General features: G+C 32.5%; 1 protein-coding gene across 9 annotated transcripts in view; it reads right to left on the bottom strand.

Annotated features, from left to right (window-relative positions):
- Positions 1–509: 509 nt before the first annotated feature.
- LOC132724229 (synaptotagmin-7-like) overlaps positions 510–27,456 on the bottom strand; it is a 210,658-nt gene continuing 183,711 nt past the window's right edge. For 8 of the 9 annotated variants that reach the window (XM_060709053.1, XM_060709061.1, XM_060709055.1 and 5 more), the window contains 6 exons: positions 19,254–19,389; positions 9,872–10,250; positions 7,297–7,466; positions 6,227–6,341; positions 4,348–4,389; positions 510–2,612 (listed from right to left, as the gene is read on the bottom strand). In XM_060709053.1, coding sequence (XP_060565036.1) covers positions 2,308–2,612; positions 4,348–4,389; positions 6,227–6,341; positions 7,297–7,466; positions 9,872–10,250; positions 19,254–19,389 — 1,147 coding nt within the window. In that variant the 3' untranslated portion in view covers positions 510–2,307. The remainder of the gene's footprint in view (positions 2,613–4,347; positions 4,390–6,226; positions 6,342–7,296; positions 7,467–9,871; positions 10,251–19,253; positions 19,390–27,456) is intronic. The other variant, XM_060709054.1, reaches the window with a different exon arrangement.

The raw sequence follows: 27,456 nt of genomic DNA, 5'->3' as shown, positions 1-27,456 counted from the left end.
ATTTTGTATAAACTGTCCTGTTATTTAATCATTCATTTAACATCATGTATATCTGGATAAACACAACCCGGGCCTACAAAAATTAGGTCTACAACTAAGTTATAATAGTTAGACATCAATAAGAAAAAATCAAAATGTCTTAAACAGCGACATTGACCCCAGTTTAGCTCCTACGAAGCTGTTAAAATTGTTAAATTGTATTTCTTCTTAGCATCTAAGTTAATTATATAAGGAATGTTATCAAGAATGCAGTATTTTTCGAATTGTCAACATAATTTCTCAATCTCGTTAAATTTAGCACATCTTATTAGTTTATAACATAAGGAATGTTAACTAGGATACAAAATTTAAAACAAATGTTTTTCTTTAACCACCATGTCAAATCACTCAATATGCACTGCATCCTTTTATGACACACTACTACTTAATCTATCTTAAATAAAGTTCTACCTCTAATCAATTATAGAGCTTTATTAATCTATCATTTTTGGCACAGCTCCATTATTTAAAAAAAAACAAGAGGGCCATGATGGCCCTGAAGTCGCTCACCTGTATATAGGTCCCCGGAGCGGGGCCAGTTTAAACCAAGGGCTTTTATTTGAACAAACTTGGAAGACACCCATTAGAAGACGTTTCATGCTAAATATCTAAGCTCTAGGTCTTTGAGTTTTTCAAAAGAAGATATTAAGTTTTAACTACACACATATATTGATAAACAATGACCCCCCGCCCTGGCGGGTACTAATTTTACCCCAGGGTTTTTATTGAACAAACTTGGTAGACACGCACTCATTGGTGTCTGAACTCTAGCTCTTTAAGTTTTTTAAAAAAAGATTTTTAAACTTTTAATTATACACATATAGTTAAAAACAATGACAACCCCTGGGGTGGGGCCAGTTTTGACCCCAGGGTTTTTATTTGAACAATCTTTGTAGACACTCACTAGAAGATGTTTCATGCTTAATATCTAAACTCTAGCTATTTGGGTTCATTCAAAGAAGATTTTTAAGTTTTTGCTATACACATATAAGGAAAATCAATGTCCCCGGGGCAGGGCCAATTTTGACCCCAGGGCTTTTATTTGAACAAACTTTGTAGACACTCACTAGAAGATGTTTTATGCTTAATATCTAAACTATAGCTATTTGAGATTTTTCAAACAAGATTTTTTAAGTGTTTGCTATGCACACACAAGGAAAATGAATGACCCTCGGGGCGGGCCAATTTTGACCCCAGGGCTTTTATTTGAACAAACTTTGTAGACACTCACTAAAAGTGTTTCATGCTTAGTATCCAAACTCTAGCTATTTGGGTTTTTTCAAAGAAGATTTTTTAAGTTTTTGCTATAAACATACAAGGAAAATCAATGACCCCCGGGGTGGGGCCAATTTTTGACCCAAGGGCTCCAATTTGAACAAACTTGGTAGACACCCATTAAAACATGTTTCCTGCTAAATATCTTAGCTCTAGCTCTTTGGGTTCTTTAAAAGAAGATTTTTTAAGTTTTTACTATATGCATATAGGGAAAATCTATGACCCTCTGGGGCGGGACCAATTTTGACCCCAGGGCTTTTATTTGATTAAACTTGGTAGACACTCACTAGAAGATTTTTCATGCCAAATATCTAAGCTCTAGCTCTTTGAGTTTTTTAAAAGAAGGTATTTAAAGCTTTTCTTTCAGTTGCCATGGCAACCAGAGTTCTGCATGGAATTAAAGTGTTTGAACAATTTTCAAAGGTGAACACCAAAGGAACATTCCTGTGAAGTTTGGATGCAATTGGCTTAGTGGTTTATGAGGAGATGTCATTTAAAGTAAAAGTTTACAGACGGACGCCAGACGAAAAGCGATCACAAAAGCTCACCCTGTCACTTTGTGACAGGTGAGCTAAAAAGAAACAACATGCATACAATGTAGTTTGAATGATAAAGCCAACAGTTCCATAGCAACTTTAATCTATTTCCTTTCACAATGTTGTAGAAACATTCTTTTCCTACATTCCTTTATCTTTTCAACTTCAAGCTCAATCATTCAGAAAAAGAAATTTGTATAATGTTCTGTAGATCCTTCACCAATATCTCAAATCTGGTGATCTCTGTTTCCATAATTTCATCTCAAGTCAGTTACCATGGAAATCTTAAAATTTCTTACAGATAATTCTTTGAGGAGTTATAATTACCATACTAAGTAAAGATTTTACTCCTGCACGCAAACTGTAGGCCGCTTTTAGAAACAGATAACATATCTTAATTAATTGATGAGCTTTATAGAGCTCATGGCACCAATCACACGAAAACTTTACTATCTAATCAGTCCTTTAATAAATGCCACTGAGCAACTTGTTGCCTTGGTTTCGAGATCATATCGTTCCAATGCCGTGTTTCTAATGGTCCACTTTTAGATCCTAGCAACACTTTGCCGATCATCTCATTGCGACCTAACTTATCAAAGTCCATACACGTCACTTCTATTGACGCCTCTCTAATTTTGTCCCATTGAATTTCAAACATAAATGACTCATTGTATACTGGATTCAGAGTTCTCATTTTGATTGATGTTTTCTTTTTCTCTATTCTCTCCTTTCCAAAACAAAGCCATAACTTTACATATGGATCTGAAATGTAAAATAAAGACTCATCAAGATGTAATTAACTCCCAATTATAATGTTCATCATGCTCCCTTTTCTAGCTTTCATTAATAACAAAGTTAACTTTACAAGCTATGGCTTGTTTGAATTTCGTTTAACTTTTTTATAACTGCTTTCAATTATATGATTATCATAATTAATTTAAGGTTGTTTTTCTTAAGATAATACATGATCATAATTAGTTCTTAATGTAATTTGATGTAATGATTAATTCAAAGTAATGAGTGATAAAGGTTACAGCTTATGACTTCCATAAAATTAAATAAAAAAAATCTATTTTTATGTAACAAAGCAGGGAAACACTATGGCAGTAAAGACCCTGAGTAAAGCTGCAACAAAATAATGTGAAAGCATTGGCAATGTATCATATAGATAGATACACAGGAGATACACCTTACCAAGAATATTTGAAACACTACCTTTTAGGGTCATTATTAAAGCATGAATTGAAACTTAAAATACAAATAGAAACAGATTTTAATGGTCGAAGAAAACTTATATATTTCCAAAAATGTTGAAGGCTGACTAAAAGTAAAACTGGTCTTTTATGTCAAGCTGGGAGGAGGTGGGGTAAAGTAAGGATATTTCTTTGGTTTCCCTTTATCAGCATTTCTAATGCTGGGTATCAAATACTGTTTAAATTTCAGGAAAAAATCTTGCACAAATTTTTTTATCAAAGAACTATAATATACAAATCCTTTTCAAAATTTCAAAAAATAAAATTTAAAAAATCATTCACAAAAACTAGCAGGTTATGAAAAGATACTGGAAGTGAATCAATGAACTGTTAAAACCTAACACATGACTTTTAAATTGATGATACCGTTACAGTACAACTGTAATAATTGCCAAAACATAAATCAATAGAAAAGTAAACTTGGATTTTATGTAAATGATGAATTGAAATGGTGATATGATAATGAAGAAATTTTAAAGTTTCTATACAAAGTAATTCCTAATGCATCAAATTTTACACAGTTGAAATATTTCTAATGAAGATTTGTCTTCAAAATTTTAAGAATGATATTACAGGGATCTAAGACTGGCTGCCGGTAAAGACCGGAATATCTAGCTCGACGGTAACTGTTTACAGCGGTAACAAGGCTCTGTCGAGTTTCCGTTAAACGGTTACCCGAGAGCTAGATTTTCATGTCTGTAGCAACAGCCGGTGTTTGATTCTTTTCCTTGCATATGACATGATAGATTAATAATAATTAGGAAAGAAATAACGAACAGATAATATGTATTTCTTCATTAGAGCCTAGCGTAATGAATGCTTTAGCAGTAGCACAATGCATGTCATCCCTAACAATCTGGACAAAGTCATTCTCCATACTATTTACAGGTGAACAACAGATGATACAGCATTACTAAACGCCAAACGCTAAGACTTTGTTCATACTGCATGGGGATGTTAATGCACAGGTTTTTCTAGCACGTTGTTTGTAAAACGGTACCTAGATTTCATCCTGGTTTCTTATATTGCGCTAAGGAACAAATCTAACAGAGATACATGACACCTTTTAAATTTAATCTTCCTAATTCATAAATATATATTTGAGCAGGATTTTGTTTTATAAAACATCATAAAGATCCAAAGGGTACAATAAATACTTTCACCAAAATGTAATCTGTGTTTTAAGTTTGGGATAAAACGGGGGGTTTTGAAAGCCTTCACTCAAATGAATCCCCTATTACTACCTGATCCGTAACAAGGTTTGTTGTGAAGTAATGTTGCTAGAACTGTAAATATGAAATTCTAGGTAATCAATTCTCTGTGTGTATTAATATGTCTATGATCAAGAAAATAAAATAAATCAAAATTAATTCTCGTGCAGCTTATTAATAAATCAAATTGTGCTGAAAAATAAAGATGTTGTAAATAAAAGATGCAGACAGTGGTTTCTGATTTCAAATAATAAGAACAATGTTAACATCTGCCATTGTTGTTTTAATTTTTTTCATCGGCTTCTATGTGTACTTGTTTCATAAACAGGCCTGTGTATCTAATCAGTGTTCTTATATTTCCTAAACAGTACTAATATGAACTTTTTTGTATTCTCAAAGTAGCCTTCTTTCCATTTTAGAATATGATATTACTTATAAAGACTTTTGACAGGTTATATGGCCCTATATAAATGGCTGTTTAGAAGTATAACCTGAGCCATTAGGTGATGGATATATTGCAAATAACTGTTTATATATGGCCATATAACCTGTCAAGAATCTTTATTACAGATCTATACTACTGCAAACTTCCTTTATTTAAGAAAAAATGAAATTACATCATAAATCTACTCAGCAGTGTATATAGATTATATGAACATCACAATTATCCAATGAAAAATGATGTTACAAATGTGTAGTATCAAAGCCTCTGATGAATATAAAGTTTTCAACTAAATTGCCATAGAAAACATTTTTATACCAAACATTTCAAACAAGTGTTTGATCTGGGAAATTTAAAATATTTAAATACATGTAGATCCATAAAAAACCTTGTATATATAATTCAACCTAAAATATTACCTGTATTAAGAAACAATCAAATTAATGAAATGAATTTGTGTAAAGAAAAGAAAATGCAGTATGAAACATATCATTTATTTCTGTGAACATGAAAAAAGAGGGGGAAATGCAAAATGTAAAATTCTCCCTTGCATTCAGGATGGGGACTTCAAATGCAATATAAAATTCCTCCGCCTTTTAGAATGTTCAAGTGTATTTTAACTACCTGTTCCTGACTTAGGTTTTGTTTGGTACCACTTATTATTTACTGTAATATATTAACACTTTAATTAGTTTCTATAGTTAAAAACTATCTGCATTAAAATTCCCGTAAAACTAGGTTTTTGGTATTACCCAAAGACTTAAGTCTTGAATTTACTGATTACATAGTGCTGTATACTGTAGTCTAATTTTGTTTTTAAAAAGAAATATTGCTTTGAGCTCATATAATATCATTTTCGAAATAAAAGGAAAAAAAATCCTTTGGAACAAGGGGAAAACATTTCCACTATCATCAACATTTAAGATTAAGACAACTGTTGTCATAGTTACATGTAGTGCAATCATAAAATATAATTCAAACATTACTGAAACATTAACATATGACACATGATGTAGGTGAAACAATGTATGCAAACAAAGCACAAAGATTATATATAACTCAAACAGCTAAAATATTTAATATACAAGCAAGGACTTCAAACTTGTCAAAGGTAAAATATCTATACCAGTTCAATACTAATGAAATCATATATTTAGATATCTGCAAATAACACATTGTCCATGGTTTGACTTGACCATTAAAACAGAATAAAAGGAAACTGTATAGTCTTAAACTCAACCTGTATAAAGTGAAATAAGTTAATTTAGAGTAACTCTGTAATTTGCTTCTTTAAAACTTCTTGTTAATATCAAGTTTATTACAAACTGAAAATTATACCAGATAGAGCTTTAATTTTAAGTATTATCCCAATGAGCAAAGTAGTAGATTGCCATCTCTTATTTTATTTGTCAAAATATATTTCCAACTGGATGTATGTAATAAGACATTATAAAGAAAGAGTGTTTTTACCTGAGGCACCAGTAATATCTTTTGCCTTAAGATCCTTGGCTTTAATCACTATCACAGTAAGGCGACCCACATTGGGCTCATAGCACAAAGATAGAAGCAGTTCTCCAAGTTTACCCTGAAAAATAGAAGCAGAAAAAAATACACAATGACTGACAGGAAGTAAGTCAAAATCAGTGATTGACATATGATTTAGCTATATAAGTTGCTAGGTAACGTAGATAGTACATGTAGCTTGCATGTCCACAACTGAGCTTGCAACACTTTCAATTTTTTTCCCATTTTCTTTTCCATGATTAATTAAATGCATTAAATGGACTCAACTGAGGGTTTTATGACAGGACTGGAAATATTTTTTAGAGATTTAGAAAGTTTCATTTGATGTAAGTCTAGACTAATATCTTGTGTGCACAATTTCAGATCATTCTAGGCTTTTGTAGGTTTTGGGTATTTGGACCTAAGTGGAGTTCCTTTAAAATATATGTTTACTTTTGTAAGAAATACCAATATAGTGAGTGTCAAGACACCAGATAATCTTCAACAATAAAAGAAGTCCACTATAATTGTGCTAAAGTACATTATTTGCTGTTCAGAAATGAATTATGAGCTGACAAATAAACCAGGAGAATATGTGATGTCACCAGTACTGTAGACTTCAAAAAAAAGTTCACTTCTGTCTGTTATTGAATATACCACATGAACAGATTTCTCATTTTATGTAATTCTCTTGTCAAACTTATTACTTACATAACATAAAGTACACATCATCATTTCAATATAATTAATTGGATGAGCACAAACATTGTTAAATTGAATGCACTTTAAGTTTTGACAATGACAAAAATCAACTGTTTACGTGGTTTAGAATTTTTTTTTAATGCACTTTAAGTTTTGACAATGACAAAAATTATTTGTTTGTGAGGTCTAGAACTGTTGGCTACTCATTCATAATTGCTTTCTAAATGTTGTCTTCTAAATTTCTATCCAACTTTATAATAAAACTGATTTTAATGTCATAAAATGTTATCGTCATTATAAATCTAGCTGTGAAACAGTAGACCAAAATTACTCACCCTGCTGTCTTTACATGGACTGAGAAATTTCCACATGATGGGTGCTTGTGACAGATCTACTTCATTTAATGGAATGTAAGTCTCCCCTATGGGATCATCTCGACTAAATCTGTCATAATCTATCACCTGTAGATATAGTGTCTTCTCTAATAATTTATTGTGAGGCCATCCTGAAATATTAAAATTAAAATAGTTCCATAAAATGTTACGACTATATAATTGCTGCTTGAAACTTACTAAATTTATTTTACTACTAGAAAATTTGTCTGAGATAATTCATTAAACTGTTTCCACAGTCAAATGTTGAAAATGTATTGTTATCAAGAATAAAACTTCTTTATGGAGTAACCTTGAAATGGCTTAAATACAGAACTTTGGAAAAGTATAGGGTCAAAACATTCAAATCCTTATATATAGACACATACAGACATCAAAATCTAAAGGGAGCATTTTTAGTTAATAACAGGAAGTAAAAGATTCCAGGGAGGCTGGCATTCAAACTCGCAACATAAAATTAACAATGCTCTAGACCTCTAGAGCCAAAGAATCAATTTCCTGACACAGTTGTTAGAAGAAGGTAGGTGTGCACTTAACTATAGGCAAACCTGAACATTGAACATCAGAATAGACTTGTTTAAAATACAACAAGAACAAGACTGATTTGTTGAAGTATCAGTACAAGAAGAAAATTCAAGCCAGTAATACAAGGAGAGGCAAAGCTTCTGGAAGAATCAATGACTAAAACAAACATTTAATTTTTCTAATATTGGAAAATATGAAATGAAATTTAGCTTCTAACAAGACTTGGGTTTACTTCAGCTAACAAGTATGATATTGTATAATTATGATTTCAACAGATTATGTGTGTCATGTGACAAATTATGAGATTGCAGTCTAGGACCAAAGTCATGACCATAATGGACCTTTCCGGTGTTTACAGTTTTATGTAAATTGGCTAACTTGTTATCCAATCGCTACACTGAGATAATACATAGTCACTGGTTGACCTGGTTTGCACAAAAAAACACGTGCTTAGGTTTATGATACTGTTTATGAGCAGTTGACCTAGCAATGAATGGAAAAGGTGTGGCTAAATGTTCCGCTACGAAAAACCGGAAAGGTCCATAGGTCCGCAGAACATAAGCACCTGTTAAAACTGTCAAATGTGATTTCATCAAAACAACATGAAAAGGTGAGATCCACTTTGGGTTTTTTGTTTAGAAGGCTTGAATTTATTAATAGTTAAAAATTCAGATCTTTGCCAGCTCTTTGTGTATAAACAAGCTCAGAATACTGTATGCTAGTTTTGAGGTGACAAAAAATAATTTTCTAAAATTGTGACATTGTGTAAACTCAAGGTCCTCAAGAAAATCTTTCCAGAAAATTAATATCAACATCATCTTATTGTAATTTTTACATCATTTACATACATAGATAAGAGATCAAAGTCCTCTGAAACAGTTAGACTGTATACTATTAGACCTTAAGTCAATTTATAACCATTACAATACTGTCTGATGCAAGCAATCATTTGTATTATATCCCAGAATGCCATTATTTGTCTGTCACTTTAACAGGAAACTGTAGTAAAAGTTGTAGACTACAGAAAAAACTGATCCAGTTTTGCACAGACTCTTGTCCTAATGGACATTTTAAATGATAACAAGAAGATAAGCTGCTACACAAGAAATGACAAGCACATTTGTAGAATTTACAGCAATGAATATTTCTCTAGAGAAATTATAAAGTAGTTGTATATCTTAAACTTCTATAAAACACTTTCTTCAAGATTTTAAAATACAGAGAATCAATCAATGGTTTAAGGAAAAATTGTTTTGGCAACAAATGCTTCGAAAGGAAAAATTCGTTTAATAAGCAAATGCTTCAGTAAGATTTTAATACTGCCCATAATGGCCCTCCCTCTTCAAATCTTAACAACAACATTTATCTTTTTTTTCAGGTAAATTTCAAAATAATATTGTACTGACTGAACTGCAAACAGTGCAGACCATGATCAGATATGCCAGCCGACCTGTCAGCTGATCTTGGTCTGCGCTGGCAGCATGGGTATAAGCAGTTGCCTCCAACAGGCTGTAGAGTTAAAAGAGGAAATCACTTATTCAAGAGGTTACTGCTCCAAAGACAAGATCTTTACAAAATGATGTCAAAATTGACTGATTGAAAACTCCTGCTTCTTGTCATTAATTTTCATGAGAATGTGTAAATTTCAAGCTGTATTTAACTGTGTTCTGATTGACTGTATTTTAATCAATCACAGGGTTGTAATAATTCCTCCCTGATAATTGATTCAGGTACGGTATATTCTATGACATTACTAATCTCCACAGTGTTATCATTGATTTTACTTCATAACTGTTAAATGATCCTAATACCTCAACATGGGCAATTTGTTCCAGGTACAAACATTAAAATCAAGCTGTGAATTTCAAAAGATGAAAGTAAGCTATACAAGCTACATGCTTCCAGATGAGCCAAAATATTTCAATAAAATCAAACTAAAAAACAACATATATCATACTAAATATCATATATATGTTAAAATTAAAAAACTTACCTTCAAAAAGAAAGCACTCATTCCACCGTGGATTTAAATTTTTCTTTTTCACTTTAGTTAAAAGTTTATGTTTTTTATCTGGTAACAATAAAATTTTAACATAAGGGTCACTTGTTCCGGTAAAATCTTTTGCCGGAAGATGCTGAGCTTGTAAAATTTTAAGAGTTAATGTTAACGACTGAAAATCATAACTCAGTGCCATCTGTATTTTGCCGAGGTTATAATCTATCCCGTCAATTGGAATCGGCTCCGCCGAAGTTGCTCCACCTTCTTCAAGCCCCTCCTCCATAAACATGGTGGCAAAATTTCTAACACCCTTCCATAGACTGTCATTATCTCCATTTTCACTACTGGCTTTTGAATTTTGGCTTTCAAGTGGCTGGAAATAAAATCAGTTATTATAATCAGAGTCTTGTCAAAATACTTTCAATGGACAAGTAAATAATATGAAAAAGGCAAAGCATCAAAGCGAGCTCCATTTTCTTTAAAAATAGTATAAAATAATCCTTCAATTTTCATTTTACATTTTCCGTTTTAAAACTTTCATTAAGTATTTTATACACTGCTTCCATTTATTCTGGTTCCCTGTCCTATTATGGTTCCCATAGAAGTGCACAGGTGACCAGTCTATGCATCCGTTTTCAGTCAGAATTCCTCAGTTTTTATCTTTATCTTGTAATTCAAAAAGTTGCGATGTGTCAATTCAGTGCTTTGGACGAAAGTTTTTAAAACCATCACTTTTAGCAGGTACTCGCGTTACCTAAAACTCGCTCTTCAAGCTCGCTATTACTTTGGGATAAAAGCATTTTCAAATTACTTTCATCATGGCTTATACACACCAGCAGAATGCCCCCTGAATCACATTAAATACAATTATGAATCAATAAAGGTCTAGCACTTTGACTGAGAAGTTAACAGGTTCAACTGGTATTCTAAAATGTTGGCAGGTGACCATGTTGGTTCAAACCTATATAGCACAAGCCATTGTTTCATTGTTCATTGCTTGAAGGGGATTCAAACTTCAAAAACCAAAAAGCATTTAGAGGTAGTACTTGCACCACCTTAATAAACATAACTATCAACAGACTTATGTTCTCGTTTTACCACAAAATGAAATTCTAGAAACTGCAATATAAGATGGCATTTTGCAGGAATAAAAGAACTGCTAATTCATCAAAGTAGTTCCAATGTTATTATATTTATTGTAAGGATAACTAATTTCCGGAGAGACGTCAGGTGACAATGTTTATATTGTAAATAATTTCCAGTACACACAAGTAAGGAAATTGTCTTCTGAACTCATCTGTTGTTTTCATTATCAAAGTGAGCACTTTTCCAGGAAATATCTTCACTGAAACCAATATTACATTTTCAATCAACCGAGACAAAAAATGTATCCCTATAGAATAATGTAAGACGTGTTCCTGAGAAAGTTTTAAATTATATCATCATTATACTAAACCAGGGATTTCACTATCTAATGTAAAGACTTTGCAAATCCTTTGGCTTATATCTTTGTAAAAAAATTTGTCACTTGTTGAACATATGAAAGAAACATTTAAATATTTAATGAACTGTCAGCTTGGTGTTATACATGTATGTTTTATACTTAATATGATAAAAAGATCACAAACCAATACTGAGTTTATCAAAACAATTGTTTCACTTTAATAAGCTTTATCAGTTTATATAATAAATAACAAACACAGAATACCAAAAGAAAGTGTGTTTTCTTGGTTATATAGAAAATTAAATCTAGTGTTCAAACTAGGGAAGAAAAATGCCTTTTTCCCTTTGCATTGTACAAGCTATTTAATTTCCTATATAGATATATTGTTGATATTTGGCTTTTGATATATCAATACAAAATTTTCCATCAATGACAACTCTACTAACATTGTACCATTCATTGTAACTTTAAGATATGACAGAAACTCCAGGTACTTAACAGCTTATAAAACATAAAGCCATCTATCACTTGTAACAAAACATACAAATATGTACCATTGAAAGCAAAACAAATTATTTTTCAACTTATACAAGAACATTTTCAACTTCTAAAAGTACAAGTTTTGTGTTTTTTGCCAATTCATAAAAGAAAACTTATGGAATGATACCAATTGGAAGGTCATTTTGTACCTTTTTTACAACTTGTGAAAAATATTTGTACCATTCAAGCAAAGAAGGATGTAACTTTTTAAAACTTATGAATAACAGTAAAATATACTGGAGACAAAAACACACTGAAAATCTTGGAGATTCAGACACTAAATTTAACTGTCGCCATATTTGATATCATTATCACTCATTTTTAGCCAAGGTATAACAAAATTTTAAATGACAGTCCCTCCCCCTCAGCCACTAAAACAAAACAAAAGGAACCCTAACAAATCAACAAGGTCTGACATCCAAGAAGAACATACAACATATAAGCCTGTTTAGTTTATTGAACAGTCAAAATGGTTTCTATTTCAACAGTGATCAAGCTGAAAGAAAATTTATGAAACTTTCAAAAATATCTGAATTAAATCTATTTCAGTAGTCATATTTAAATATTACAGCATGGTAGACCAAAGATAGCATTCACTTCATGTGTGACAGTGTGTGTGTATGATATACCTTATTGTGTCATAAATAGCTTGAAATGAGAATCACCACATACAAGGTAGTATTGTATGAGATTAACCACATGCCATAGATAGCTTTACTAGACATTTACCCCATGAGTGCTATATAAAGTTTACTATGATATTTACTGTGTGTACATATATAGCTTTATGAGATTTATGCTTTTGTGCCATATCTTTTTTGGACATAAGCCTCAATAGTGCCATAGACAGCGTTTTTGGACATAAGCCTCAATAGTGCCAAAGAAAGCTTTTTTGGACATAAGCCTCAATAGTGCCAAAGACAGCTTTTTTGGACATAAGTCTCAAGAGTGCCATATACAGCTTTTTTGGACAAAAGCCTCAATAGTGCCATAGAAAGCTTTTTTGGACATAAGCCTAAATAGTGCCATAGACAGCTTTTTTGGACATAAGCCTCAAGAGTGCCAAAGACAGCTTTTTTGGACAAAAGCCTCAATAGTGCCATAGACAGCTTTTTTGGACATAAGCCTCAAGAGTGCCATAGACAGCTTTTTTGGACATAAGCCTCAAGAGTGCCATAGACAGCTTTTTTGGACATAAGCCTCAAGAGTGCCATAGACAGCTTTTTTGGACATAAGCCTCAATAGTGCCATAGACAGCTTTTTTGGACATATGCCTCAAGAGTGCCATAGACAGCTTTTTTGGACATAAGCCTCAAGAGTGCCATATACAGCTTTTTTGAGATTTATCACGTGTGCCATAGACAGCTTTTTGGACATTAACTTCATGTGGCAGTGTGCAAAAGACAGCTATAGGACATTAGCCTTGTGAGTGCCATAGACAGCTTTTTGGAGATTTACCTCATGTGTGCCATATACAGCTTTTTGGAGATTTATCTCATGTGTGCCATAGACAGCTTTTTGGAGATTAACTTCATGTGGCAGTGTGCCATATACAGCTTTTTGGACATTAGCTTCATGAGTGCCATCGACAGCTTTTTGGAGATTTATCTCATGTGTGTCATAGACAGCTTTTTGGAGATTTATCTCATGTGTCCCATAGACAGCTTTTTGGACATTAACCTCATGAGTGCCATATACAGATTTTTGGACATTAGCCTCATGAGTGCCATATACAGCTTTTTGGACATTAACTTAATGTGTGTCATAGCTTTTTTTGGCATTAGCCTCATTAGTGCCATAGACAGCCTTTTTGGACACTCACCTCATGAGTGCCATAGACAGCTTTTTTGGACATTAACCTCATGAGTGCCATAGACAGCCTTTTTGGACACTCACCTCATGAGTGCCATAGACAGCTTTTTTGAAGATTTACCTCATGTGTGCCATAGACAGCTTTTTTGGACATTAGCTTCATGAGTGCCATCGACAGCTTTTTGGAGATTTATCTCATGTGTGCCATAGACAGCTTTTTGGAGATTAACTTCATGTGGCAGTGTGCCATATACAGTTTTTTGGACATTAGCTTCATGAGTGCCATCGACAGCTTTATGGAGATTTATCTCATGTGTGCCATAGACAGCTTTACATTAGCCTCATGAGTGCCATAGACAGCTTTTTTGGACATTAACCTCATGTGTGCCATAGACAGCTTTTTGGAGATTTATCTCATGTGTGCCATAACAGCTTTTTGGACATTAACCTCATGAGTGTCATAGACAGCTTTATTGGACATTTACCTCATGTGTGCCATAGACAGCTTTTTGGAGATTTACCTCATGTGTGCCATAGACAGCTTTTTCGGACATTAACCTCATGTGTGCCATAGACAGCTTTTTGGAGATTTATCTCATGTGTGCTATAGACAGCTTTTTGGAAATTAACTTCATGTGGCAGTGTGCCATATACAGCTTTTTGGACATTAGCTTCATGAGTGCCATCAACAGCTTTTTGGAGATTTATCTCATGTGTGCCATAGACAGCTTTTTGGAGATTAATCTCATGTGTCCCATAGACAGCTTTTTGGACATTAACCTCATGAGTGCCATATACAGCGTTTTGGACATTAACTTAATGTGTGTCATAGCTTTTTTTGGCATTAGCCTCATTAGTGCCATAGACAGCCTTTTTGGACACTCACCTCATGAGTGCCATAGACAGCTTTTTTGGAGATTTACCTCATGTGTGCCATAGACAGCCTTTTTGGACACTAACCTCATAAGTGCCATAGACAGCTTTATTGGACATTTACCTCATGAGTGCCATAGTAGTCCAGTCAATTTGTAACAAAATATGCTAAAATACTTCAGAAAATGGGAAAAGCATGAAACTTGGCACAGATGTTAATAAAGGCAAAAGAAACATTTTGGGCATGGGACCCATTTTATATATGCCAAGATGGTTGCCATGGCAGCCATTTTTTAAAATGGCCGCCATTACATGGAATTATCACCTTTCTTTTCCAGTAGAGGCTATTTATAGTTACAATTATACTGGAAATTACCCCAGTTTACACTTAACATGAGAGATTTGCATTACTAATAATCAAAGATACTAGTTTACAATTATAATGCTATTAATTGTTTCTGTTTCTATGGTAACAAGTTACTGAAATTACAAAACAGTCTATTTCAGTACTTTGAAATATTTTTTGATTATTTTCTCATATTCAATTTATTTGTTGTAATCCTAAGTAGACGATCATGTCAAATAACTATGAGATATAATGCCTTAAAATGCTTTATGTGTAGATTGTGAGCAATTTACCATATAAGAAGTATTCAAATTGTAATGTCTGAATTTACATAATTTACAAACAGAATAGGATGTCTTAACATATTCCATTCCTGTAAATGCAAGGAAAGCTGGAAGTATTTATATTTCCTTCAGCTTAATCAACAATATTTGCTAGCACCAAATATTACCTTAATTCAATGTTTAACAAATCTTATGATACTATGAAAATGAAAAAACAAAAGCGTATGTATCCAAGGTACTATGACCCTCATTAGGAATAGAATACACACACGGTCCTGTAGGCATTATGCTCTCAGATCTATTAAATGTAACACCACTTTCATGTTGGATTATTCATAATTCAATTTGAGAGTGATTGCAACCTTAAAGATAAAACCCAAATATTTATTTTCATGTTTTTAAAGGGAGACACAGACAACATTGTCATTTCTTCGTTTTGAATTTTTCATTCATTAATCTGTGAATCCTCAAAATATATACACTTGACAGTCATCGGTGATTCTGTCGGCAGCTAAATTCCGTTTATATTTACGCTTCAAACTCATAATAAACAGAATTGATACAAAAATTCATGCTTGGACATTTACAAATGTCATTTTAACGTGATTTGAGTACATAAGATAATTTTGATATTGCCATTAATTTGCCTGCCTATTCCTTTAAAGGTTTTTTTTAAAATTTCATCATTTACGTTCAATATTAAATCTTAGTTACGAGGATATTTAAAGAGTGTGTTGTTTTGCGCTTTGCAAGCTCTATGCATATTGAAATTCGATGCTGAGTGTCCTATTTCATATATTATAATGATATCAAGTATCTCTCTAGTTGACGGAAGTCTATCTGAGGTAAGACTTTATCTGAAGTTTATGTTAAACATAGCCCTGAGACTAGAGCCTTAGACTTGATAACAATAACAACCGTGACTTAACATGCTTAATCAATCACAGGAATCTCAAAATATGAATACAACAGAGACCAACGTTCATGGAATGCAGTCCTGAAAATGTTTAGTCATATAAATTTGTTAATCAGGTTTCAACGAAAACCGGTAATTGTTATGCCAAAGTCGGCAAGCGGGCAGGTGAGCGGACGTCAACGTTTTGTTTCCGCTCAACTTGAGTTTGCTTTTGCCTAAAGACACCAAACTTTGTGTGTGTGGGTAGCTTATATCAAGAGGCAGCTTAAGATTGCTCCCCAGGTGTTTGTGATCAGGTCACTGCTGCTAAAAATAAAAATTCAGTTTTCGCTCAATAGTTCGAGTTTGCTTTGGCCTATTGACAACAAAATTTGTGTATGGGTAGCTTTATCAAGAGGCATCTTTGTGTTTGTACCTTGGTATCTGTGATTAAGGTCAAGGTCACTGTTGCACAAAAATAGAAATTCAGTTTCCGCTCAATCACTTGAGTTTGCTTCGGCCTATTGACATCAAATTTAATATGTGGGTAGCTTATATCAAGATGCAATGTTGTATTGCTACCAAGGTGTGTGTACACAAGGTCAAGATCACTGTCGTTTAAAAAAGAAACTCAATTTTCACGTAATAATTTGAGTTTGCTTTCACCTATTGACTCTAAACCTGCTGTGTGGGTAGCTTATATTAAGATGCAGCTTTGGATTGCTATTTAGATATCTGGGGGAAAGGTCATTGTCACTTTTTTCTGTTCTAGAATAAAATAACAAAACTGGGATTGGTAGCAAAGAGCCTTAGTTAGGATATTTGCTCTTTATCTTTGTAAAGTTGCTCTTTGGGACATTTCTAACTGCAAACAAGATAACCATTATGTTTATCCTATTTGAGCTTCGAAACTGTACTAAATCTCAACCATCATTCTCATTATATTGAATTGTTCGTAATTACGTCACATATCATAAATCTGTCACAAAGGAACAAAACCTGCTTTTATAGCCTATTTTGGAATTTACGTTCTTGATCTTGATGATGAAAATCAATATATTTTGCTCTTGTCTTGTTTAAGCATGTCATTGAAAATTTGGAATTTGTTGTCAAGTCTGGAAACTGCTGAGCTATAACAACAAAACCCAGGACAAAATAATGACTGAGATTCTCAATAATAACAAACAACACATTCATCACAAAGTCTGTTCTATAGGTATCTGATGTTTATGGGCAACAAGGCGTACTTATATTATTTTCAATGGCCCATTCATTCTAAACCTTAGACTGGGTGACGTATCTTAAATCTTACAAACATTTGAGGCCCTCAGAAGAGAAACAGTGCCAAGATATGGCAAATTATCTAGCATGTTTGTCCATTGTTTTCCTTGATCTGATTATAGCGCGGAAATGCCGAGTCTTCAAATAAAGGGCTGTTTTTAACTTTGTAATGTCTAAAATAAAAACTTGTCAGAACATGCCTTTTGGAATTTTGTTTAAAAATATGAGAAAACATGATTGCTAACGGAGGCCAAAAGTCACGAAACCCAGCAACTAAATAGAATATTTTTGGCACAGGGCATCCTTAGGGACACCAAAATGGAATTCGACATATAATTAAGGATGGTAGTGGCATTAAAGAAGGAAGAGGGGTATTATATCAATTTTTGATACATCCCGAAGGTAAATAAAGGTTGATGTTATTTACAATAATGAGTTAGTGTAACAAAACTAGATTAGTCTTGAAAGTTGGTGTCAAGTTAGCAGTTAGTCAATCGAAAACCAATGTATAGTGTTAAAAGGCAGTTATTTCATCACAGGTGTGTGAAAATCTGATTCTGTAAACTGCAAATTTCTTCAAAATTATCATTCCATATTTATACAACAAATGAACAATCATGTACTTTCTTATAAAGAAAAGGGATAGTTTAGAATGAATTTATTTCCTGTAACTCATACTTTGACCAGAGACATAGATAACATCCACATTTCTGCTTTGACAAAATGTACAGCATATATATCTGCCAGGTTTTCGTTTTTTCCTGTCACATATTCTAAAATAAAGTTTCATATTTTTATGATATGACAATTCAAATACCAAATGACTGTTACAATTTAACACGTGTTAGCTTATAATTCTGTTATTCACACCTTCTTTGTTTAATCTCTTTCACAGCGATCAACAAGTTAAAATTGCAAGGGTACACCTGACTTGACGGGCAGATATTTAATTTGCGTTGGGTTGAGTTATGCTAGAATTTTTAGATACTTTTGTTTAATCTATTTGATAAGTAATTCCTTGTGATAAATAAACATTGTAAACAAAAAGGAATGTTGTAAATAAATGATGTCTTAACATCAGACCTCTACAATATTTTATTTCATTTGATTTCCAGGGTCGTGAAAACTAATGACAAACAGAAATAATAGAATATATTAAGTGTAATAGCTTTAAAAAGACAAATTAATGTTTAAATATTAATAACAACTATTTTTCTGATTACAATACCCTAATATGCAGCTATCTATCAAGTTCTCTTAGTAAAAACAAGCGTTTTTGAAATTTTTAACACGTATGGCGGCCATTTTGGATTTTTTCCGCCATATTGGATTTTAAAAAATGGGTCCCATGCTCAATTTTTCTTATATATATCAAAGTTCATTTGTACCAAGTTTGGTGCTTTTCCCATTTTCTGAAGTATTTTTTCACAAATTGACTGGACTATAGATAGATTCATACTCCATTTACCCCTTAAGAACCATAGATAGTTTTCTATGAGATATACCCCTTTGGGTTCTAGAGACAGCATAATATAAGATGCAGAAAATAGATTTGTAGGTGTGCCATAAATTGCTTTATATGACATACACCTCTTGGGTGCTATTGATACAGCTTACTTCTTGATTGTCATAGATAGCTATAATGGAGATACCATGGTGCCATAGATAGTTTCTCATAATCATTTACATGCTATAGATATTATTATACGATATTAACATAATGAGTGTCTTAAGTTACGTACATTGCCATGGAAAGCTCTTATTGTATAAAAGGGATTTCCTTCAATTACTTCACTTTGGGTCAGATTTTTAACAACAAATGATGTTTTCCTTATGAGGGCTCTAGAAAGATTTCAAAAGTTGTATACGGTCTCATAATGGATCAGTTATGGTTAATTTACCTTATGAGATGCAGTAGATGCAGTAGATTGATATGTGGGTTCTCTACGTGATTGCAAGGCGTCATTGAGAGCTGTGCTCGATGATGATTGTGGCTGAACTGTTTCCGTGACAACACGTCTATCAGGTCTTTCAAATCTGAAATATATAAAATTACAAAATATGTAAAATATTGTCACAAACTTGTTATTTACAAAACTAAAAGACATAAAATATGGAACTAAACTATCAAGGATTATACTGGTTTTCAAGAATTACTTGTTTGTAGTCTAACATTTATTCATTCACACATGATCTATGTAATACACCATTAAGAAATAATTTACTTTGTTTTGTAGACATGCTTCATTATACACACACAACATTATACAACATTAAAGCAAGATGGTGCACCAATTCAATACAATACAACACAAAAGAACACTATACTAATTGTAGATATTTCTTATTCACAATTTTCTCATCATAGATTTTCTATTAGGTTCTTTGGTTTAATCATTTTATCTTTATTTTATCTTTCAAACTTGTGCAACAAGCAAAAATAACATAGAAAAAGTTCTCAGTTTCAAAGAAACATTAATCTTTGATAGTCAGTATAACAAAATTATTGTTAAACTTGTAGAAATATTTTAATGAAGATCAAATTTTAATTCATATAAAATATGTATCAAAGATCAGCATGGGATAGAATTTAATGTTCACCGTACACTCACATGCAGTGCACATTCAGGGCAACAATTTCCTGTCATATAGGACTGCATGGGGAAACATAATTGAAGTAGGCCAAGAAAAAAGGAGCCTGACTTTGCTCTTCATTTGCATGATTATTAGACTGTTGAATATCTGGTACACTTGTACCTAACTTGTATCATACCATATAAATCTGCAGACAAATCATTTGCCACAATACAGCAAAAAATAATACAAAACAAACATAATTTAATTTTAGGACAGATTTACAGTGTACAGTTATATGAGGAAATTCTTTTTGTTTGTTTGTTTGAATCTTCCAACTTTAACCTGTTATATGTTCTTTTTCAGAAAGATGCTATTTAATACTTTAGTTATATAACAAGTATTTTCTATTGTCAGGGGTATTGTATGATACAGTCAGACAATTTGAAAGGTTTGCCAATATCTGCTCATTGTTTCATCTAGACAGAATATTTGTAAAATTCATAAATACATTGTTTGGTCTGATAACACATTTGCTTTTTATACCCAAGACAAAAGAAGGCTGCTTCCTTAAGTAACTGATGTAATTAAGCTGTTAGTCAAAATCCCTTTGACAACAGCAAGTCCCTATAAATACAATATAATGGTAGAAGTTTGTTTAGATGGGAATACCAATATTTGCAGAGTTCCGGATAACATCTATTGTGAAAATTGTTGTCAGTCAAGTAAACTTTGACCTCGTGATAGAGAAATATCATAGGAATACTACAATTGCAATGTAATTGGATTTGGTATTTTTGAAGTTTTGTAATCAATAATTATATTGTTTATGAAAACAAAACAGTTGTTCTACAAATCAATATTTAAATCAATGTGCTTTTCATTTCTGTGAAACAGTTGTTTTTAGTGGTTGAAATTACAGAACGTATTTTGACCAATGAGATTGTTCCATTTTCATATTCTGTGGTACATGTACAGTAAGGTTATACAATCAGCAGCAACTTGTCATTTAATACCATTCCTTTAAAGTACTGACAGAGTATCACATGATCTAATTTGAATAATGACATTAGTGCAACATTGTTACCCTCATTAAAAGAACAAAGAGTTGAGAGAGGAGAAACAAGAACAAAGAGTTGAGAGAGTAGAAACAAGAAAAAAGAGTTGAGAGAGGAGAAACAAGAACAAAGAGTTGAGAGAGTAGAAACAAGAACAAAGAGTTGAGAGAGGAGAAACAAGAACAAAGAGTTGAGAGAGGAGAAACAAGAACAAAGAGTTGAGAGAGGAGAAACAAGAACAAAAAGTTGAGAGAGGAGAAACAAGAACAAAGAGTTTAGAGAGTAGAAACAAGAACAAAGAGTTGAGAAAGTAGAAACAAGAACAAAGAGTTGAGAGAGGAGAAACAAGAACAAAGAGTTGAGAGAGGAGAAACAAGAACAAAGAGTTGAGAGAGTAGAAACAAGAACAAAGAGTTGAGAGAGGAGAAACAAGAACAAAGAGTTGAGAGAGGAGAAACAAGAACAAAGAGTTGAGAGAGTAGAAACAAGAACAAAGAGTTGAGAGAGGAGAACGAAAACAAAGAGTTGAGAGAGTAGAAACAAGAACAAAGAGTTGAGAGAGGAGAAACAAGAACAAAGAGTTGAGAGAGGAGAGAAACAAGAACAAAGAGTTGAGAGAGGAGAAACAAGAACAAAGAGTTGAGAGAGGAGAAACAAGAACAAAGAGTTGAGAGAGGAGAAACAAGAACAAAGAGTTGAGAGAGGAGAAACAAGAACAAAGAGTTGAGAGAGTAGAAACAAGAACAAAGAGTTGAGAGAGGAGAAACAAGAACAAAGAGTTGAGAGAGGAGAAACAAGAACAAAGAGTTGAGAGAGGAGAAACAAGAACAAAGAGTTGAGAGAGGAGAAACATTTAGAACAAAGAGTTTAGAGAGTAGAAACAAGAACAAAGAGTTGAGAGAGGAGAAACAAGAACAAAGAGTTGAGAGAGGAGAAACAAGAACAAAGAGTTGCGAGAGTAGAAACAAGAACAAAGAGTTGAGAGGAGAAACAAGAACAAAGAGTTGAGAGAGGAGAAACAAGAACAAAGAGTTAAGAGAGTAGAAACAAGAACAAAGAGTTGAGAGAGTATAAACAAGAACAAAGAGTTGAGAGAGTAGAAACAAATAGTTGCAATGGATCAAAAATGTATTTCTGAAATGAACTGGAAATTAATTTGCGAAATAATATGTAGAGAAACAAATAAATGCATGTTCTATTCTTCTTCAGTTTTATAAATATAACATTGTTATTGCTACAAGTCATATATGTTAACATATGCAAAGAATTCCAATTACAAAGTACAAAATTTACCACAATCAGGACATACAATATTAACAAATCAGCCAGATTTTATTGGTAAATATAGGTCAACACATGACTTTAATGACCGGTATTCTCTATTTGTCTGCCTTCAGGCGCAATCAGATCACAAGTTTATTGAATAGGAGATGTGATTGGATATCACCACTTCTTACAAGTATATCAGATACAATCCAGCAATCAATGCGTGATGAAACTCTCTTGCTCAAAGATTAAATAAGGTTTTGTTGGAATGTCACTGAACTTTATAATAATCTTTTGACATTGTTACCATGTTTTTTTAAAATACTGACAAGTCATCACAATAAATATACCAAATCAGACGTTGTCTGATAGTGTTATAAAGCTAATACATTGTTACCACTGATTTGAATCTAGCAATGGCATTTAATTCAACTTTAAAATCATGTGTCATTGGTGACCTTTGCAACATTTTATGCTTTGTCATTGGTGACCTTTGTACCATTTTATGCTTTATCATTGGTGACATTTGTAATATTTTATGCTTTGTGACCTTTGCAACATTTTATGCTTTGTCATTGGTGACCTTTGTAATATTTTATGCTTTATCATTGGTGACCTTTGTAATATTTTATGCCGTCATTGGTGACCTTTGTAATATTCAATGCCATCATTGGTGACCTTTGTAATATTTTATGCTTTATCAGCATGTATGTAATATTGCAATGTCATTGTTGACAAATGTAATGTTGCAATGTCATTGGTGACCTTTGTAATATTGCAATGTCATTGTTGATCTTTGTATTATTGCAATGTCATTGGTGACCTCTGTATTATTGCAATGTCATTGGTGACCTTTGTATTATTGCAATGTCATTGGTGACCCTTGTATTACTGCAATGTCATTGGTGACCTTTGTAATATTACAATGTCATTGTTGACAAATGTAATATTGCAATGTCATTGTTGACAAATGTAATGTTGCAATGTCATTGGTGACCTTTGTAATATTGCAATGTCATTGGTGACCTCTGTATTACTGCAATGTCATTGGTGACCTTTGTAATATTGCAATGTCATTGTTGACAAATGTAATATTGCAAAGTCATTGGTAACAAATGTAATATTGCAATGTCATTGGTGACCTTTGTTTTACTGCAATGTCATTGGTGACCTTTGTAATATTGCAATGTCATTGGTGACCTTTGTAATACTGCAATGTCATTGGTGACCTTTGTAATAATGCAATGTCATTGGTGACCTTTGTAATATTGCAATGTCATTGGTGACCTTTGTAATAATGCAATGTCATTGGTGACCTTTGTAATAATGCAGTCTCTGGTGATTTTGGTAATATTTCATTCGTTACCATTGATGACCTTTACCTGTAATATTTGATGCTTTGTCATTGGTGACCTTTGTAAGTCATTAGTGATTTTGGTCATAAATGAATCTTTGTAATTAACATACTTCATACAAATCTATTTTAGTTTGATTGTTTTGGAAGTATAAGCTGTATTGAAACACCCTCAAATCCATTCCTGGAAGCAATGCGTGTAAAAATCTTGCTTAAGGAAACAACAGCTAATTGGTGATCTTTAAAACTTAGAAAAGCTGTCTTTATAATGATCATCATGTCCACCTCTAGACAAGAGGACATATTGCTATCATGAATTTTGATGAAATCATACCTTTTTTTTCAACAAGAATATTTAGTACCATCCCACTTTGTACAGAAATTACCAAGTGAATGTGACAGGAGAATGTAAAATATGGCTTACATGACAATATATTATGCAGACATATGAAATTCAATTCAAAAGAAAAGAAAACTATTTTCTGATGTTGCATGACAGTTATACACAAGCAACTCAAAGGACTGTGTATTAAAATGGTGAATAAGGAAAGTGTCTGGTAAATTTGACTGTGTCCAGCAGATGGTTGGAAACCAATATCATTTACATTCCTTGCACCATTGATAGAAATGTATACTGACAGAACATCTTAACTTTCATTCCATACAGTAAACATGGTTTGCTAAACAGAACTTTTAGCAAGAAACTGTCAACAAATGATGCCATATGATTTTAATGCATGACATTTAATTTCCTAGAACAAGGAATGGTTTTTATATTGAAGTTCATGAAATGCAACTTTCCCAAACAATATGTCAGTCAAAAAGTTTTCTTTTACAAAAAAACAAAACATCAAAACACCTTCCTTATTTTACCCTTGTGTAATGACCTTGCCTTGCTTTGAATATGGAACAATCTATTCAAATATTAATGGGATTGCAATATCACAATTCAAAATACAAGAACTGAGCTAACAACAGTATAGAGCCTGCATGGTTCACTATTTAGTCGGTACATATTTTGAAAATTTCCCTGAAAATAATGATTGGTTTTGTTCAGATTGGAAGACAGATGAATAGAAAACCTTTAATTTTCTCCATCAAACAGTCACACCTTAATGTGTCCACAAAACATCTTAAATCCTGCAATGGTGGTCTCCCAATAAAAAAGTACTTTTATAATTCATTATTCAAGAAATAACAAAGTCTATAAGAATCGAATCTGTATACCATGGATCCTTTCTTATATGAGACCATTCTGTTACTTTAGATATTCAAGAGCAGTTTTTTTTCTATCCCTATTTAAAAGACTAAAATGTGAAATGTTACTTATTTTACCACTTTATTATAAAAAATTTAAAAGCAGTCATTTATTCTATCATTTTTATCTCTAATTTATAAATATCAGAAATGTCTTTATAAACTAACAATAACATTAATAACGGACATAAAACATCTATTTTTACATGCCATAACAATTTTATATACATGTAGAGTGTGGGAATTTTTTATCATTAAATTCAATACATGTATTATTATTATAAAAAATTAACAGCTGAATATTATACTGTTCTTCCTTCCATGTATTGACTGACTATATATGTAACCTCTCATAAATGTAACAAAAAATACATCGCTTAGTTAAGTGGCTATTTTCACAGCCTTTAAGCTGCTCTGTGGAGCTATTGATTATAGAGTAAGAGAGATGAGATGTGTTTGAGAGACACTTAGAAAATAACTGTGAAAAGGTAGCAATTAGTTGTCCGGATAATATTAGACAAAAATCTGTTAATGTAGAGAAGACACCTTATACCACTGTAAATAGTATCACTTGTGAATTATTGATGTGTTGAGGTGTAGTTGTCCAATATTACTTCCTTCCTGGAAAATGTTTCCCTTTTTTCCAAGAAACTAAATAGTGTGAACATGACAGCTATGAATTAGACGATTACCAAACACTTTACAGTCATCTGATCAATCTTGTAAGCTACACTTTAGTGTAATCTAACCAATCTCATAGTTACACTTTAGTGTAATCTGACCAAACTCTAAAGTTACAAATAACTGTAATCTGACCAAACTCTAAGTTACACTTTATTGTAATCTGACCAAACTCTAAGTTACATTTTAGTGTAATCCTGACCAATATGTAATTTACACTTTAGTGTAATCTGACCAAACTCTAATTTACACTTTAGTGTAATCCTGACCAAACTCTAAAGTACATTTTAGTGTAATCTGACCAAACTCTAAGTTACACTTTAGTGTAATCCTGACCAAACTCTAAGTTACATTTTAGTGTAATCTGACCAAACTCTAAGTTACATTTTAGTGTAATCCTGACCAAACTCTAAGTTACATTTTAGTGTTATCCTGACCAATATGTAAGTTACACTTTAGTGTAATCTGACCAAACTCTAAGTTACACTTTAGTGTAATCCTGACCAAACTCAATGTTACACTTTTGTTTAATCTGACCAAACTCTAGGTTAATCTGAGCTAATTCTTTTTTACTCTAAGGTTGTAATGCACAAGTTTTCAACAACAAAAGTTATTTCAAATTTCTTATCTATGAAACTCTGTATTTGAAGTATTATTTGTAGCAACATTTCAATAATGTTGGTTATCAACACATCAATATTTCACCTTTGCCATATATATGGTATCAATATTTAATAGTAAAAACATATATCATAAAAGTTAATTGTTAAAGAGTAATCTGAATGATTTCATTTGAAAGTTTCTCTAGCTAGTTATATATGCATGTGGTATATATATTACAGTACATCTCTGATTTATCCTGCTGTTGTAGCAGACAAGATGACAAGCTCAGTCAATAAAATAACAAATCATCCATCATCACAGAGAGAAGTTCAATAACTTTACATGTACACAGTTTGCTTTTCTGATATCTCAGCAATATTTCCTCCTATTTTAATAACCACAATCTGAGTAGGTGGACAAGTTGGACTTTAATAATAAAAAAAAATTATTTAGTAGTTCACATTCTAATTGAGTGCTCAGTATTAAAAAATCCCCGTATTATGTATTGGTTGTTGTGTGGCAGCATGGCCAAATGGTTAACCCATTGGACTAGTAATCTAAGGATTGCAGACTGCGTGTGTTCAACCATCCCCTCAGGGGCAAGCTGTTGTTGTTGTCCGTGAGCAAGAAACATTACGTTCATTGCAAAGTACTGGTTGGTTCCAGGAATGGATTCAAGAATGTTTCATTCCAACACAATCAAACTAAAAATAAATTGGTACAAACTACTATGCATTGTAACGGGTGAAGTCCTAAATTCAATAGGAATTAACCAGTTAATGCACTAAGGTGACAGCATGTGTTTTGTCTCTGCTTGTTCAAAATGAAAAACCTTGTTTTAAAATCTTCCTTAAAACTATGTCATCAAATTCTCCTTCAAAAAATCTTTGCCAACTATAATCATTCTCCATAAATCAAACATCTCATGAGACATTTCATTATTTCTCCTTTAGTGTTTTTTTTTATTAAAAACAATTTATTTGTAACCGACAAAAATACAAACTATTAATTCTTCCATTTTTTCAAAAGTCAACACAAAATATCATGTTTCAAAGTCTGGAAATAATGTATAAACTATTGATGTTGTATTATAAACACATGGTGTCTTTCTCAACTAGCATCTTTTACAACATACACTGTCTACCAGTAATGCCTAGGTCAAAAAACAGGCACTGCCCGATTTAAAGATTTTTACTGCATCAACGACTTTAAAAATCTCTCAAACACCGGGGAATTTTAATGTTGCCGCGTCATGAATGAATCAGTTGCTGGGTGATTTTTTGCCAAGTTAAATTTACAGATAGCATTCAA

The sequence above is a fragment of the Ruditapes philippinarum genome, unplaced genomic scaffold, assembly GCF_026571515.1.
Source record: "Ruditapes philippinarum isolate M1 unplaced genomic scaffold, ASM2657151v2 ctg2418_1_1_1_1, whole genome shotgun sequence".
NCBI lineage: Eukaryota > Metazoa > Mollusca > Bivalvia > Venerida > Veneridae > Ruditapes > Ruditapes philippinarum.
The sequence above is the reverse complement of the archived record's forward strand: the minus strand, read 5'-3'. Positions and strand labels throughout refer to the sequence as shown.